General features: G+C 58.4%; 2 protein-coding genes across 8 annotated transcripts in view; one reads left to right on the forward strand and one right to left on the reverse strand.

Annotated features, from left to right (window-relative positions):
• The window catches only part of ckap5 (cytoskeleton associated protein 5), an 18111-nt gene extending 5125 nt beyond the window's left edge, over positions 1-12986 (forward strand). For 3 of the 7 annotated variants that reach the window (XM_053885154.1, XM_053885153.1, XM_053885152.1), the window contains exons 7-44: positions 44-147; positions 216-329; positions 397-501; positions 614-703; positions 774-938; positions 1080-1208; positions 1283-1438; positions 1550-1651; positions 1714-1824; positions 1899-1991; positions 2068-2253; positions 2382-2476; positions 2544-2727; positions 2791-2927; positions 3204-3378; positions 3462-3575; positions 4364-4492; positions 4563-4757; positions 4823-4940; positions 5118-5200; positions 6013-6120; positions 6406-6528; positions 7746-7895; positions 7956-8159; positions 8234-8369; positions 8441-8634; positions 8716-8888; positions 9064-9087; positions 9845-10012; positions 10080-10200; positions 10271-10450; positions 10510-10697; positions 10767-10842; positions 10906-11094; positions 11156-11434; positions 11536-11695; positions 11764-11888; positions 11949-12986. In XM_053885154.1, coding sequence (XP_053741129.1) covers positions 44-147; positions 216-329; positions 397-501; positions 614-703; positions 774-938; positions 1080-1208; positions 1283-1438; positions 1550-1651; positions 1714-1824; positions 1899-1991; positions 2068-2253; positions 2382-2476; positions 2544-2727; positions 2791-2927; positions 3204-3378; positions 3462-3575; positions 4364-4492; positions 4563-4757; positions 4823-4940; positions 5118-5200; positions 6013-6120; positions 6406-6528; positions 7746-7895; positions 7956-8159; positions 8234-8369; positions 8441-8634; positions 8716-8888; positions 9064-9087; positions 9845-10012; positions 10080-10200; positions 10271-10450; positions 10510-10697; positions 10767-10842; positions 10906-11094; positions 11156-11434; positions 11536-11695; positions 11764-11888; positions 11949-12194 — 5429 coding nt within the window. In that variant the 3' untranslated portion in view covers positions 12195-12986. The remainder of the gene's footprint in view (positions 1-43; positions 148-215; positions 330-396; positions 502-613; positions 704-773; positions 939-1079; positions 1209-1282; positions 1439-1549; positions 1652-1713; positions 1825-1898; positions 1992-2067; positions 2254-2381; positions 2477-2543; positions 2728-2790; positions 2928-3203; positions 3379-3461; positions 3576-4363; positions 4493-4562; positions 4758-4822; positions 4941-5117; positions 5201-6012; positions 6121-6405; positions 6529-7745; positions 7896-7955; positions 8160-8233; positions 8370-8440; positions 8635-8715; positions 8889-9063; positions 9088-9844; positions 10013-10079; positions 10201-10270; positions 10451-10509; positions 10698-10766; positions 10843-10905; positions 11095-11155; positions 11435-11535; positions 11696-11763; positions 11889-11948) is intronic. The other 4 variants (XM_053885156.1, XM_053885157.1, XM_053885155.1 and 1 more) reach the window with 4 other exon arrangements.
• LOC128771415 (homeobox protein DBX1-B-like) lies at positions 12611-15382 on the reverse strand. The gene is made up of 7 exons (XM_053886834.1): positions 15095-15382; positions 14720-14821; positions 14364-14569; positions 14128-14303; positions 13370-13456; positions 13218-13312; positions 12611-12741 (listed from the first exon to the last, which is right to left on the reverse strand). The coding sequence occupies exons 1-7, from the start codon at positions 15348-15350 to the stop codon at positions 12611-12613; spliced, it is 1053 nt and encodes a 350-aa protein (XP_053742809.1). The 5' UTR covers positions 15351-15382.
• Between the last annotated feature and the right edge of the window lie 236 nt (positions 15383-15618).

Here is a 15618-nt window from a genome sequence, read left to right on the forward strand (position 1 = left end):
TGGTTGGGTGAAAGGTCGTAGCAGTGATGTCTGTGATCTCCAGGAGACGACGATGAGGAGGAAGTGGCTGCAGCAGTGGATCCATACGAGCTTCTGGAACCGGTGGAGATTCTCTCCAAGCTGCCCAAAGATTTCTATGAGAAAATCGTGAGTGACTGCTGCCTGGGTCTGTCTGATGCTGCTCCGATCAACTGATGTCACACCTGTGTCTGCAGGAAGCCAAGAAGTGGCAGGAGAGGAAGGAGGCGCTGGAAGCTGTGGAGACTCTGACCAAGAATCCCAAACTAGAGAATGGAGAATATGGGGATCTGGTCAGAGCCCTGAAGAAGGTGAATGTGTCGTGGTGACGTGGACAGGAGAACCTGAGCTGCTGGTGACAGTGGTCTGGTGTTGCAGGTGGTGGGCAAAGACACCAACGTCATGCTGGTGACGCTGGCAGCCAAGTGCCTTGCTGCACTCGCCTCTGGCCTCAGAAAGAAGTTTGGATCGCATGCAGTGCAGGTGCGTTGGAGCTCTGACGCGTGGTGTCCAGATCAGCCGGGCAGCCAGGAGTCACAGCCCTGGTTAGCCAGGGAGAGCCTCTGACAAGGGTCGGCGTGTCTGTGCTCCTCAGGTGGTGCCCACTATTCTGGAGAAGTTCAAGGAGAAGAAGCCTCAGGTGGTTCAGGCTCTGCAAGAAGCCATCGATGCCATGTTTCACACAGTGAGTCCACCAACGGTGCATGGAAAGATCAGGGTTCTCTCCACTATTAACGTTCTCCTTGACCCTCCAGACAACGTTGCAGAACCTCTCTGAGGACGTCCTGGCTGTGATGGACAATAAGAACCCCTCCATCAAGCAGCAGGCCTCTCTGTTCCTGGCCCGGTCCTTCAGACACTGCACCCAGGCCACTCTGCCCAAGAGCGTGCTCAAACCTCTGTGTGCCGCTCTCATCAAGGTGAGCCCTTCCTCTTCTCGTCCTACTGTGGCTCTGGTTGACCTGGGGTCAGGCGCTTTGGATGCTGCATAGCTGCATGCTGTTGGAGAAGGTACTGATAGTGGCAGGTGGTGAAGAGCTCATCATTCGTTTGTCCCGCAGCAAGTGAACGACTCTGCACCAGAGGTGCGCGACGCTGCGTTTGAAGCCTTGGGGACGGCCATGAAGGTGGTGGGAGAGAAAGCCGTCAACCCTTTCCTGAGTGATCTGGATAAACTCAAACTGGACAGAGTGAGTGTGTCTGCACGGAACCTGCCTCTGGACGGGGAACTCTTCCACCGACTCCTTGTCCGTGTCTCCTGCAGATAAAAGAGTCTGCTGAGAAGGTGGAGCTCCCTGGAGGAAAGAAGGCAGCAGGAGGAGGAGACAAGAAGCCGGCCGTCAAAGCCGCACCCCCTGCCGAGGCTCCTCCCAAGTCTTCTGCCCCGGCCAAGAAAGCAGCAACAGCAGCTCCAGCCAAGGTAGTGGCACCACATCATGACCGTGCACGCGATTGTCTGTGATGAATACGCGTCGGTCACAAGCGGCTCATTGCAAATGATCTTGAGGTTCTGAACCCGCATCTGTTGCAGACGGCTGGTCCTCCTAAGAAAGGCAAAGCTGCTCCTGCGGCCAACGCCAAGAACAAGAAGTCCTCACCAGACAACAAGGAGATGGTTGAGCAGGAACTCACGGTGAGACTGTGCTCACACATCAAAGCGGGGTCTGTTTGTGGGCCTGACCTATGTGACCTCAGGTGGAGGCGAGCGAGGAGTTGGCCGCTGGAGTTCTACCTGCGAATTGTCTGCAGATGCTTGAGTCCTCCCTCTGGAAGGAACGACTGGCCAGTATGGAGGACTTCAAGAGGGTAACCTTCTTGGTTTTGGTGACCCACACGTGAAGCTGGTGTCAGGCGTCTCTGATGGTCTGTCTCCCACCCAGGCTGTGGAGACCACGGAGAAATCTGCCATGCCGTGCCAGGCCTTGGTCCGGATGTTGGCCAAGAAACCAGGCTGGAAGGAAACCAACTTCCAGGTAGCCCCTCTGCCAGCGCCCCCTTGCCTTCAGCCCTGTGCTGGTGTTTCACCTCTGGGTGGCTGCTGTGTCGCAGGTGATGCAGATGAAGCTGCACGTGGTTGCCTTGATCGCTCAGCGTGGCAACTTCTCCAAGACGTCTGCGTCCGTAGTCCTGGACGGACTGGTGGATAAAGTCGGTGACATCAAGTGCGGTGGGAACGCCAAGGAGGCTCTGACAGCCATCGGAGAAGCCTGCTCGCTCCCCTGGACCGCCGAACAGGTGTAGACATCGGGCAACTCTTACTCACTACTCCGTCCTCTGGGGAACACATTCCTTGTGTTTGATTCAGTGGCTCCGTGTGTTGCCAGAGGCCGGTGTGGCATCATCTCCTGCTGTGACTGTTTCAGGTGGTGTCGCTAGCCTTTGCACAGAAGAACCCCAAAAACCAAGCGGAGAGCCTGAACTGGCTGGCTAACGCCATGAAGGAGTTTGGCTTCGCTGGGTTAGTGGACGCTCCTGTCAAGGCTGACCCCAAGTGTGTGGTGTGTGTGACGCTGTTTGTGCTGCAGCATTAACGTGAAGGCCTTCATCAACAACGTGAAGACGGCTCTGGCTGCTACCAACCCGGCTGTGCGCACGGCAGCCATCGCCCTGCTGGGGGTCATGTTCCTTTACATGGGTGCTCCACTTCGCATGTTCTTTGAGGACGAGAAGCCGGCGCTGCTGTCCCAGATAGACGCAGAGTTCGAGAAGGTACCGACGTCGGCTGCTCTCACATGTGACTGAGCTGAAGCTCACCTCCCGGTGACCCCTCAGATGCAGGGCCAGTCTCCTCCGGCCCCCTTCAGGTCCAAGAAGTCTGCCACAGAGGAGGAGGCTGACGATGGAGATGACCAGGAGGAGGACGGAGGAGCTCAAGACGTCATGGACCTCCTGCCCAGAACCGATATCAGGTCTCTGACGCTCTCAAATTAGATTAGACTGTTGGAAGAGCTTGACTGTGCGTCAAGATGGTGGCTGAGAGAAGGAAAACGCCGCTGTAGGAAATGGAATATTGAAAGTTTTTGAGGAATATGGGGCCTAGGTGCGACATGCTGATCTGGCAGATGCCTTCTACGGCAGGTGTGCTCAGTGGCAGCCGAACAGTTCTAGCTCAGGCAGTTGACTGACTTGGCAGTGAAGTGTCTGTAGGTCACAGCTAATGGGAGGCTTCCTCTCTGCGCCCTCAGTGACAAGGTCACATCCGACCTGGTGTCCAAGGTGGGCGACAAGAACTGGAAGATCCGGAAGGAGGGTCTGGACGAAGTGGCGGCCATCATCTCTGAGGCCAAGTTCATCAGTGCCAACATCGGCGAGCTGCCCCTTGCCCTGAAAGGACGACTCTCGGACTCAAACAAGATCTTGGTCGGTGACCTACTGGTTTCATGAGGACCTCAGTCCTGTGACTCTTGTGAGCAGGGTTTGAACAGGAGTGTGTGCACATTCAGGTGCAGCAGAGCCTGACCATCCTGCAGCAGCTGGCCACAGCGATGGGGCCAGGACTGAAGCAGCACGTCAAAACACTGGGCATCCCTGTCATCACCGTGCTGGGCGACAGCAAGGTACCGAAGCTGCACTTGGGACTCATTGGTTCCAATCAGGGTCATTAACAAGTATGAAAAGTCGGTGCATAGATTTTCTACAGGTCAGGCCTGAGTGCATGAAACAAAATCAGTTTTCACCATTTGTTCTGATGACATAAACCTGTCAATCTCTTGGAAGTGGAGTGAGTATGTGCTGTGATGGAAGAAGAAATATCCCATGAAAGGAGGACGCACTGCCCTTATTTCCAGACTATGGAGTGCACTGGAATATAGGCTGCACCATATAAAGGAAAGAGAAAAACAGAAAAGGCAAAGCAGGCCTTCAGACACTCGGCCCAAGGGTTGGTGTGACAAAACCATATGTCAGCCCTGTTGTTGAAGTCACAGGGTTCGGGCTGAGATAAACAAAGTGGCTTATAGCGTGTAAATTATGGTATTCAGATCCTGGTTAAAGCCCAACGCTCAACCCTGAGTGGTGTTTTCCAGCACCTTGCTAGGCGAACTTAGCACATGGGCCGACAGTGCTGTGAAAACCAGAGGCCTGTGGTGAAAGGGAGGCGACAGTTGAGCAGCTGAGACTCGAGCTGCTCCGTCAACTCCGTTAAATATTTGTATTTCTGTCTTGTGATTCATCTAACAGTTTTTAATTTTAAAACAAAAAAAATGTCATTGTCAAATGTTTACGGCCTGTAGTTGGACGTGGGCATGAAATGACTTTCGTAAAGCTTTGCTGATGCTGCAGAAACCCTGTAAGATCTTCAACTGGAGGAGAGATGGAATCCCCCATGTCTGAACTCTCTCTGCAGCCAAACGTTCGAGCGGCTGCCATGGCAACGCTGCAGGCCTGGGTGGAGCAGACGGGGATGAAGGAGTGGCTGGAGGGTGAGGACTTGTCCGAGGAGCTGAAGAGGGAAAACCCCTTCCTTCGTCAGGAGGTACGGCCCCACACTCGGGGGTGAATATTGAGGAGGAGAGCAGCAGAATGATGGACTCCTCATCCCTCAGCTCTTGGGCTGGCTGGCGGAGAAGCTGCCCACGCTGAGGACCGTGCCTGCAGACCTGATGCTGTGTGTCCCCCACCTCTTCACCTGCCTGGAGGACCGAAACGGAGACGTGAGGAAGAAGGCTCAGGACGCTCTGCCCACCTTCATGATGCACCTGGGCTACGAGAAGATGAACAAGGCCACCGGCAAGCTGAAGGTGCTGCAGTTCCACCAACTCTTGTCGAGTTGCAGCTTGTTGACCTGCTGTGTTTCTGTCTGCAGCCGGCCTCCAAGGACCAGGTGCTCACCATGCTGGACAAGGCCCGGGCTGTGATGCCGGCCGTGCCGGCTGCTCCCGCCAAGGCTGGAGGGAAGCTGGAGTCCAGGCGAGCGCCGTCAGGTCTGTAGACAAGCAGCACAGAGTTTCATGCCCCCAGTTAGTTTGTTGAACTTTAGTTCTGTTGGATGACTCCATCAGCATCTTGCTCCTTCATTTCCAGCAGTCGAGCAACAGTGCTGTAGCTACACTTTCTGGCTGCCACAGTGAATGATTTGTTGTCTGTATTTGGAACTGCAGCCTCCCGGTCTCCAGCTAATGAGGACACTGTGGACAGCAGACCTGAAGCTAAGAAGGTGCGAGCGGGAACTGCCCCCAAGAAGGTTTGGACCTTTTGATCACCTCAGCCAACCTCCTGTTGACATCCGTCTGGTGTTTAAGACGCTTGTGTTGCTGCGCAGCCGTACGGTCTTAAAGGGACTTCAATTGATGAATCCACAAGCTGGTCCTCGATGGCAAGAAAATGTCTTGAACCAAAATTTCAAGTCTTAAAAATGTGAGCATGTGTACGTTTATGGACGAGTTCTGGACTTCAAAATCATTGGTAACATTGGTTTAAGTGTTAAATAGTTTACAGGTTGGCAACATGGTCAGAAAAGCCAAACAGTGAAGTGGTTGCTGCCGCGACTCACAGACTCGGTTCCTGCACACAGCAGCTTCAGATCTAGACGTTTGCTTTGGCCCACGTGAGGAGAATTGGCTCCCCAACCAACCTAACCCTGTAAAGCTCATTCTTTTCTTAGCTTCGCTGTTCTTACTGGTTTGTAGGCCTTTTGGTTTATTGTGGCGTTGCTCTTAAATTCAACTTCAAATGGCGTTAAAAAGGTTGTGAATTGAACTGGCCTTGAGCTGTAGGAGCCATGTGCACCGGTCAGTTTAGACGCTCCCCAATCTGATGCTTTCAAGGTTGGTGTCTCTTCCTTACTCTGTCGTGTCGCTGGAGTCTGTCGAGCAAAGTAGCGGTCGTCTGTTAAAGTGGGCAGCAGCTTCTCTGGGTCGTAGGATTCTGCCCCTGGAGGTCTTCCTGCTTTCTGAATCAAAGTGCCTCTTGGTCCTCCACACACCCACCTCTGCTCTTTTGTCTGTCTGTGCTTCATGGTCATGTCATTTGTATCTGGTTCTTCTGTCCACTCAGCCCCCCTCCCCTCCCGAAGATTCTCCCCCTCCCTCCATGGACAACAAGAGTAATGCTAGTAAAAAGCCTGCCGGCAAAGGAAAGGCTGCTGCTGCGGGTGGTCAACAGGTGAAGTGTGGACTGCTGTGGGTGGGCGCGCGCGCGCAAGGCTAACACGTGTCCCTGGACTCCTCTGTCCCTGTCCTCACTAATGCTGCTTCTGTGGAAGTCTGTCAGGAGGGGATCTCACCCACACACCTCTGGTCACATGGCATGTGTTGCACCCCAGTGTCTGTTTTAACCCTTCTCCCGCCACTCGTCCGTCCGTCCGTCCACAGTCACTCGTGCCTCCTTCAGACTAACGCTTCCCCAGTCCATGTGGAGCATGTCTCACTGCTGCGCTCTCCTTCACAGGCACCTGCTGTCAAGAAGCAAGGAGCCAAAACCTCCAAGGACGATGAAGACAAGTCTGGTCCAATCTTCACTCTGGTGCCCAACGCTAAAGAGCAGAGGATCAAGGAGGAGAAGCAGCTGAAGGTGCGTGAGATTCCCAGCAGAGGCTGCTCAATGCTCCAAACTTGGGTTGAAGTTCGGTGAGCTGCCTCCTGATGACTCTCGACTTGTGATCTTTACATGCGTGTTTGATGGTCCTAGCCATCAGGTTTTGTGAGAACTGGGGAGTGCGCCTCCAGTTCAACGATTTCGGGAGGCTGCCTCCCGTACTGTTGGAACTAGGCATGCAGCACACATTCGGTGGCTGAGCAGTGTTGTGTGATGTGATCTGGCAACACAATCCTCCACTTTGAGCGGTGACAGCGGCGACTCTGCCCCTTCAACCAAACTGTCTCGAGCCTGTGATGTTAAACATCTAAACTCAACTTTATTTCTATCTTTGAAGCCCTCTCAACCTCCGTTTGGCTGAGTAGCGCCAGATCTGATCTGCATCTCACACAGACCTGTGGACTGGTTTTATGCATATCTGGAGTTTCCTCGCCTACTTCAGGAATTTGAAAGAATACGCCCTCTATAGTCGGCTTGATGTACTGCTGCAGCCTATGAACTGCTGACTCTGAGTCCAGGTCCATCCATCCTTGTACTTTTTCCATCCAGTCCGACCTCGGTCCTCGACCAATATACTATTACAGTGATTTGTTTGAAATCTGATCCGATGTTTCCCATGACAACGAATGGAAATCGAACTACTGCGTTCCAGCCTTAAAACAGGCTTTGGTTTGCTGAGTGACTGCAGAGCGTCTGCTGCAGGTGGCTGTTCCTCTGTGTGTGTGGCCGCTGCATGTGGGAGGGGTTGCCCAGTGAGTGAGGTCTCTCCAAAAGGGAAGAGGTGCCCGGTGCGTGTCCAGCTCTGAATGTGCGCTGCTGTGCAGTTTGGCTGTGACAGTCACGCTCTGTCCCGGACTCGCCTCCTCCCTGTCCCAGCTCCAGCCCACAACAGGACATCAGACCCTGGAGTGGCGCTCGACCACGGTCCAGGAAAGGTTTGACACCTCAATAGGAAGAGAAAACAGTCAGTAAATGGAGCTAACGGGACACGTCTGCGTACAGAGGCTGCGTTATACGCGATAACAAAGCGTCTCGTGGCTCAGCTGATCGGTCCGTACACCTTATGGTTTTTCTGGCTTTTTTCGGGGGCGTTCGAGTTCTGAATTTTCATTAGAAATCCGAAGCAAAAAAATCTAGGAGGCACCACTCTACTTGTTTTCCACACTAAATACATGCCTGTGATGTCCCTGTAGATCCTGAAGTGGAACTTCATGACTCCCAGAGACGAATACGTGGAGCAGCTGAAGGCGCAGATGTCCACCTGCTTTGCCAAGTGGCTGCAAGACGAGCTGTTTCACTTCGACTTCCAGAGACACGTCAAAGCTATTGGCGTGATGATGGAGGTGGGAACCTGGTCCGTCTGACATCTGGCTCGTGATGACACGTGACCTGTGTGTGTCCAGAGGCTGGAGAGCGAGTGCGAAGCCACCATCGGCTGCTTGGACCTGATTCTGAAGTGGTTCACGCTGCGCTTCTTTGACACCAACACCACAGTCCTGATGAAGGTGCTGGAGTACCTGAAGCTGCTCTTCGTCACACTGGACCGAGAGAACTACCATCTGACGGAGTACGAGGCCAACTCCTTTGTCCCCTACCTCATCCTCAAGGTCATTGTCCTCAGACTCGAGGCCACACGCCCAGCTCCGAGTGGACGTTTCACCATCTCTCACTCTTGTCTTAGGTGGGCGAGTCCAAGGATGTGGTGCGGAAGGACGTGCGGTCCATCCTGGCCATGCTGTGCAAGGTCTACCCCGCGTCCAAGGTCTTTCCTTTCCTCATGGACGGCACCAAGTCCAAGAATTCCAAGCAGAGAGCTGGCAAGTCTCCGCCTCCTCGGACCTGTCACCACAGCCCGATGGCTGACGCCACTCATGACTTGCCTTGGCAGAGTGTCTGGAGGAGCTGGGCTGTCTGATCGAGGGCTACGGGATGAATGTGTGTCAGCCGACCGCAGCCAAGTCCCTGAAGGAGATTGCCGTCCACATCGGCGACCGAGACACCTCGGTGCGTAACGCTGCTCTCAACACCGTGGTGGCCGTCTACAATGTCTGCGGCGAGCAGGTCTACAAACTCATCGGAAATGTGAGCCCAACATCTTTGCTCCCGAGGTGGGTCTCTCCGCGCCGGACCCTCCTGAGTCCTCTGTCTGTCTGCTCCCTCCAGCTGTCGGAGAAGGACATGAGCATGCTGGAGGAGCGGATCAAGCGCTCGGCCAAGAAGACTCCGGCGGCCCCGGCCAAACAGAGCGCCGCCGAGAAGCCGCAGCGGGAACATGCCGGGAACCCCAACTCCACCTTCCTCCGGAAACCTGCGCAGGAGGACCCCAACAAGCTGAAGTGAGTGCAACGTGCCGCTCCCAGTTCAAAGTGGCCTCCAGAAGCCCGACTGAGGTGTCCACCCTCTTCTGAGCGGCATGCTGGGTCTGGGGCTCGGCCCCTGTCTCTCTGCGTTTCTGCCTGTTTCTTAACCCGCCTCTTCTCTTCCTGTGTGACTCCCACCTCTCTGGAGCAGACTCATGTATCGCACGTATAGGATGTGAGTACCTTCAGCCGCTGCCCTCCTCTCACCCGTGTTTTCACTGCGCTCGCTCATGCTCCCTCATGCCGTGACCTTCGCTAGCAGCCCACTGTGTTTGATGTCCTTGGCCTTCATCTTCTCACGTCGGCTCCTCGCTTCTCCCTCCACAGTCAAGTCATGACCACGCGCTAGTTCACCTCACCGCCACAGTGCGGCCCAGCGCCCCTGCGCTCTCTCTCTAGTGGGCTCCAGTGTCAGTTGAGCTCAGGTGCATGTGGTCCCAGCGAGGCGACGCAGCTTCAGGGTCGAGGATGGAGTTGGGCCGCCTTGATGCTTCACACTGGCATCGTGTGCTCCGTCATGCAGGGCTGGGCAATTGTTTCTTTCAAATCCCAATCGGAGTTTTTCCCATTTGGACGAGGTGGGAAAACATGAACTTGTGCTTCCCTCTCGCCTAGTTACGGCAAAGGACCAGTGCCAGCACGTTGGCTTCTGAGGGTGATGGGAACCCACCACTTGACTCGAGGCTCACCGAGTCTCAAGTCAAGCGAGCCGCCAGACCTGAGACTCGATCACATCCGGGCGCTATTGCTGCCAGTTACTGTCCAAACAGCAGCATTATAAACCCAGTTCAGCCGCGACGCGTCCGTGTGCCGACGTAAACGCGGTGCTGCCGGCTGGTACCGACCCTCGCGCTTTCACCCATCGCCCAGCCCTGGTCCCGTGACCTGCCTCTCCATCACCTGTCGCTCACCCGAGTCTGTCCTTGGCCCAGTCAAGCCCGGCAGAACCACAGCGAGGCCTCGTACCCGTCCATCCCCAAGGAGTTCCAGTTGGACCTGGACATGATCGAGATGGACCAGAGCCGAGTCTGCGACCTCCCTGACCTGGTCCAGCACAAACTGGACGAGCTGCTGGAGCCCATCAGTCTCCCGGAGCCCAAGTGAGTTGCCGGTGCTCGGTGCGCTCGGCAGAGCCGTCGGTGACCGCTGCTGTGTCTGCCTGTGCAGGATCTGCTCCGTCACGCCGCACTTCGACGACCTGCACAACAGCACCTCCTCCACCATCAACTTCGTCATCTCCCAGGTGGCCAGCGGCGACATCAACACCAGCATCCAGGCTCTGGCTCAGGTAGCTGCTCGCGCCGGCGCGTGGCTGACCGGTCGCTCGCGCTCACGCCGCGTCTCCCCGCCACCCTCAGATCGACGAGGTGCTCCGCCAGGAGGACAAGGCCGAAGTCATGTCGGGCCACATCGACCAGTTCCTCATCGCCATGTTCATGCAGCTGCGGCTCATCTACAGCACGCACATGGCCGACGAGCGGCTGGACAAGAAGGACATCTTCAAGCTCTACAGCTGCATCATTGGCAACATGCTGTCGGTGAGTGGTGGCGCCCTCTCCTGGCTGGGGCCGCTCTCACCGGCCCCCGTCTCCTCCAGCTCTTCTCCATGGAGTCCCTGGCCCGGGAGGCCTCCATGGGCGTGCTGAAGGACCTGATGCACGGCCTCCTCACGCTGACCCTGGACAGCAGGGTGGAGGACATCCAGGATGGACAGCAGCTCATCAGGTCGCTCAACCTGCTGGTCTTCCAAGTGCTGGAGAAGTCTGACCAGACCAACATCACCAGGTCAGTGTTCGCGCTTCCTGTCTGTCACGTGAGAGGCGCCGGAGCCGTGACCGCGTGCCGTGTCCGCAGCGCTCTGCTGGTCCTGCTCCAGGACTGTCTGGCCGTCACCGCCGGGCCGCCCATGTTCTCCGAGCTGGTCATGAAGGTGAGTGAGCCGCGGTGGGCGTGAGGCGGACGCCGCTGACCCGCCGCCTGCGGCTGTGTCCAGTGCCTGTGGAGGCTGATCCGCTTCCTGCCCGAGAACATCAACCACATCAACCTGGACCGGATCCTGCTGGACGTCCACAACTTCATGAAGGCTTTTCCCCGGGAGACGGTGAAGCAGCTGAAGACCGACATCCCTCACCGGACCATCAAGACGCTGCTGCACACGCTGTGCAAGCTGACGGGGGCCAAGGTGAGGCACGCACGCCCGCCCGCCCGCACGCACGCCCTTCACCCTGGTGTCGCCCGGACAGATCCTGGACCACCTGTCCATGATCGAGAATCGGAACGAGTCCGAGTTGGAGGCGCACCTGAGGCGAGTGGTCAAACACTCGGGGAACCTGTCTGGCCAGAAGAGCGACCGCGGGAGTGAGAAGAGCCGCGGGCGGACGGTGAGAGCCCCGCGGCCCCGGGCCCCCCGGGCACCACACTCAAACCTTTGTTTGCAGGACGAGCGCATGTCCAAGGCCAAGGTCAACGACCTCCTGACGGAGATCTTCAAGAAGATCGGCTCCAAGGAGAACACCAAAGAGGTGAGAGCACTGGGCCTGTTGTGGAGCACGGACCTTCTCCTCCTCTACTCTCCCCTCGCACCGGCTCGCTGGCGCCCCCTGACGCTGTGGTCCTCCTCCAGGGTCTGACCGAGCTCTACGAGTTCAAGCAGAAGTACACGGACGCCGACCTGGAGCCCTTCCTCAAGAACACCACCCAGTTCTTCCAGAACTACGTGGAGCGAGGCCTCCGCGTCATCGAGACCGAGCGGGAGGGCAAGACCTGCGTCCAGAGCTCAGCAGGTGGGTGTGGTGCGCAGCCGGGGCCTCGCGGCCGGGACTCACTCACGCCTGCCTGTGTGCGCGCACAGTGATCCCGCAGCACGCCGGCGACTCCAACATGAGCAGCAGCAGCAGCAGCGAGGAATTCAAACCGGCCGTTTACTACGAGAGACTGAAGATCCTGCGGCAGAGGCAGGGACTGGAGAACACCCGGGTGAGTGTGGGCCGTCGGCCGCTCGCCGGCCTCCCGCTAACCGCCGCGTCTCCCCCGCAGAGCCTGGGCTGCAGCGGCGACCAGGAGCCTCAGCAGCGCCCCCCCGTCTCCGCCCTGCTGTCCTCCAAGCCCAGCGTGGCATCGTCCACCGACATGCTGCACAGCAAGCTGTCGCAGCTGAAGGAGTCACGGGAGCTGCACCGCGAGGAGCACGGCTCCTCGCCGCACACGCGCTCGTCCTCGCCGGCCGCCAACCTGGACGACCTGAAGAAGCGTCTGGAGCGGATCAAGAGCAAGCGGCAGTAGAGGCCCGTCGCGCGCTCCGTTCTCATCCTCGTGGTAGTTGAGTGGAGTCGGCTGGGTTGAAGCTCCGCCCCCCCTCCTGCGTCGCGCCTGTCTGTCCCTCACCGTTGTACATAGTTCACAGTGGTGGTCTGCTGCTGCCCCGGGACTGGATGGCCGTCTGACGTGTACAGATGCGTGTAAATAGCCTCGTGTCCAGTGGACCCTGCTCCCGCGCCCCCTCACTCTCTTCCTTCTCCTGTCAATGAGGCGCCGGCCGACACCAGGACTCACCTCCTCTCGCTCGCTGAATGTCAGAGAACCAAGAATAAATAAGTGTTTTTGTATTTCATGAACCCCCGTATCTGAAGTGGAACATTGCAATAAAGTCTTGTTTTATTAACCTCTCGTGCAGTGACGGCTCTCCTGAGGAAACCTGGTCACATGGCTGCAGAGCGGGACCTCGGGCGGGTCACTCCTCGGCTCGGTGCCGACCCCTCCAGCGATCCGCTGTCATTGATGTCGAGGCTCTGACCCGGAGCCAGTGCCTCCTTCGACTTCATCTGGACGCCTGCTGGGGATTGAACCCGATGGCGGGCCAAAACTGAGGCCTGCAGAGAGCCTAAGCCCCGCCCCTTCCGGACGGTCCATGGGCCCTCAGAGATGAGAGTCACTTCCTGGTCCTCTGTGCCTCGCGCCCTGCGTCACACGCGCGCTGGGCCTCCCTCAGCGTTAATGATCAACAGTGATGGGACTTTCCGCTGTGTTTTGAGGCGTCATCCATGTGCTGGTGGAAACACGTCACTACTTGGACTGGACACCAGTCGTCGCTTGTCCGACGGCAGCGGCGCTGAGGCAGATGCTGAAGGTCGAAGCTAGCGAACGTGCACTCAGCGTCCACATCACACACGCCACACCTCAAGTCACGTGTGATGGTGTCAGCACCATCTGTCCAACTCTCAGACGGCAGCGTCATCCTCATCCCTCCACGTCCTGAGCAGCAGTGACCAGCAGGGGGCGTCGGCGTGCCGCCAGTCTCTGGCTCACCTGCGACGAAGAAGCTGACGAAGTTGTCCACCATCATCTCCTCCTCCTGGTCCTCGCGGCTCAGCTCGCCCACTGAAACGACGCTTTCGTGAGACCTGGGCTCCCAACCGCCGGGGAGGTCACGTGACCCGCCACCAGGTGACGCTCCTCACCAGCCCCTGCAGGCAGCTCTGGGTGGCCTCAGGTCCAGGTCTACATCGTGCTGAGCGCGCTGGACGTCATCATCTCGGCGCTGGTACCTGCCGCGTCAGAAGCGAGCGGGACTCGCGTGTCATGGCCCTGTCTTTGGGGGACCTGTCCAGAGACTCTGGTCACGACTCGGCTACAGTAGCAGGACTCGCTAAGACCCTCACCCTGGTGGTCTCGGGACACGTCTCACACACACGCGGTCACGTGGTGCAGTGTGTTGATCCTGAGGACCGTAGACCTGCGCCCTGCACACACAGAGCCGCTCCAGTTGCTGAGTCACTCAAGCCAACCAAGTCACTCCAATCGCTCGAGTTACTGAATCACGGATGCCGCCTGAGTCACTCAAATTGCTCAAGTCACCGAGCCACCTGAGTCGTCAGAAGTGTCAGATCAGGAGGCGGAGCCTGTGGGCTCCTGGTTCTGGGCGGGTCCGAGAGATCCCCGCCGGTCGCGACTCTTCACACCCCGGTTCCGACCCGCTCCCTCTGGTGAGGGGGCAGTCACGTGAGCCGGGTCCCGGGCCTGTGAGGACCTCCTCGCCCGCGACCTCATCCTCTCACAGCCAAAGACCTGAAGCTTCACTCGGGCTGAGAATAGCGGCTCTTTATTGAGGAGACAGAAGGAGGGCGGACACTCATGTACATATTTACAGGGCTGCGCACAGGCGCGACCCGCGGCAGCGGCTCCTCAGGACGCGCTGATCTCTCGGCCCTCGTCGGACTCTGACGCCGACGAGGGCCGGGGGGGTCGATGCCTGCGGCCGCTGACGTCGCTGAGGTCCGGCTGCGGGTTGGTCTTGGTGGGCAGGGTCTGCTGCCGACAGCCGCCCGTGGACAGCAGCTCCCGCTCCTTGGAGTTCCTCCACTTCATGCGGCGGTTCTGGAACCAGATCTTCACCTGCGGGGGGCCACAGAGTCAGAGGCGGAGCCAGGGAGCGCGGCGGGGATCCGCCTCTACCTGCGAGTCTTTCAGGCCCAGCTTGGCCGCCAGCTTCTTCCGCTCCGGTTTGCTGATGTACTTCTGCTTCTGGAAGCTTCTCTCCAGGCACTTCCTCTGCAGGTCCGAGAAGACGGCGCGGCGCAGCATGGCCCGCCGCCGGGGCCTGCCGCGCGGCGCCAGGGGCCAGGAGAAGGTGCCGGGGACCGGCAGCACGGCCGCGGACGCTGCAGGAGGCGGAGGTCAGTGACGCGGTCGGAACCGAACTCCCACCGTCCAGAGCAGGTGACGCCTCGGCGGAGAGCGAACGGACTCAACCGGTGCCGGGCTCACGCGCTCCGAGACCCCGGAGTCCCCCGTGCTCACTGCCGACTCACCTGCCAGGTACGACGCTCTGATGAAGGGGTGGAGACTGGAGTCCAGGAAGGGCAGCGGGACGGACTCGGTCGGCGGGCTCTGGACCGGAGGAGGCGAGCTCGCTGCAAGCACAGGTGAGCGCGTGAGTGAGCGGCGGTCACGTGAGTCCGCAGAGCCTGTGACTGGACGCATGTGTTCATCGCGACGTGGACACACGAGTCAGGTAAACATCAGCCACGCGGACAAGAACCGAAGCGCGACTGCCACTGTCATTCTGTCATTCATTCATCGTCTCACTGAACCGAGCTCGGGTTCATCGCCGTCCACTGCAGCTAATGCAGCGGTTTTAAAAGCTCGTCACGAAGAAATAAGTCACGTGCAATCGTCAGACTCACGGCTGCGCGTGGACGGGCCCAGGATGGCACTGACGCCGAACTTGAGGAAGCCCGAGGGGGCCCAGGCGCTCGGCACCGGAGAGCGGTCCGAGCCCGGACAGGCGCGCGCTCCCGGGCGCTGGAGGCAGCCGGAGGCGGGCTGGCTCATCCGCAGAAGGTCCTCCACCCGGAACCCGGCGGGCAGGCAGCGGGTCAGCGGCGAGCAGAGAGCCGCCGGGGGGCAGAGCGGAGGCGGCAGCGCGCTGCAGGGGAACATCGCCGAGTCTCGTGGGAGGAGAGAGTGCGCGACGCCGGCTCACCTCCGGCTTTTAAGGGGGCCCGCGCGCGCTCGCCGGGGCGGGATTGGTCAGGACCGGTCTGATTGGACTCGAGTCGAACCAACCCGCTCACGGGCGCTTTCTTCGCTGGTGCGTCCGAACGTCACGTGACCGTCGAACCCCCTCGTCTCTCGGTCGGTGGAGAATGCGCCGCGCGTGCAGAGCTTCCGCCCAACAACTTCCAGAAACCGAGAAGCCGCGGGTCCC

Source organism: Synchiropus splendidus, chromosome 14 (assembly GCF_027744825.2).
Source record: "Synchiropus splendidus isolate RoL2022-P1 chromosome 14, RoL_Sspl_1.0, whole genome shotgun sequence".
Lineage (NCBI taxonomy): Eukaryota > Metazoa > Chordata > Actinopteri > Syngnathiformes > Callionymidae > Synchiropus > Synchiropus splendidus.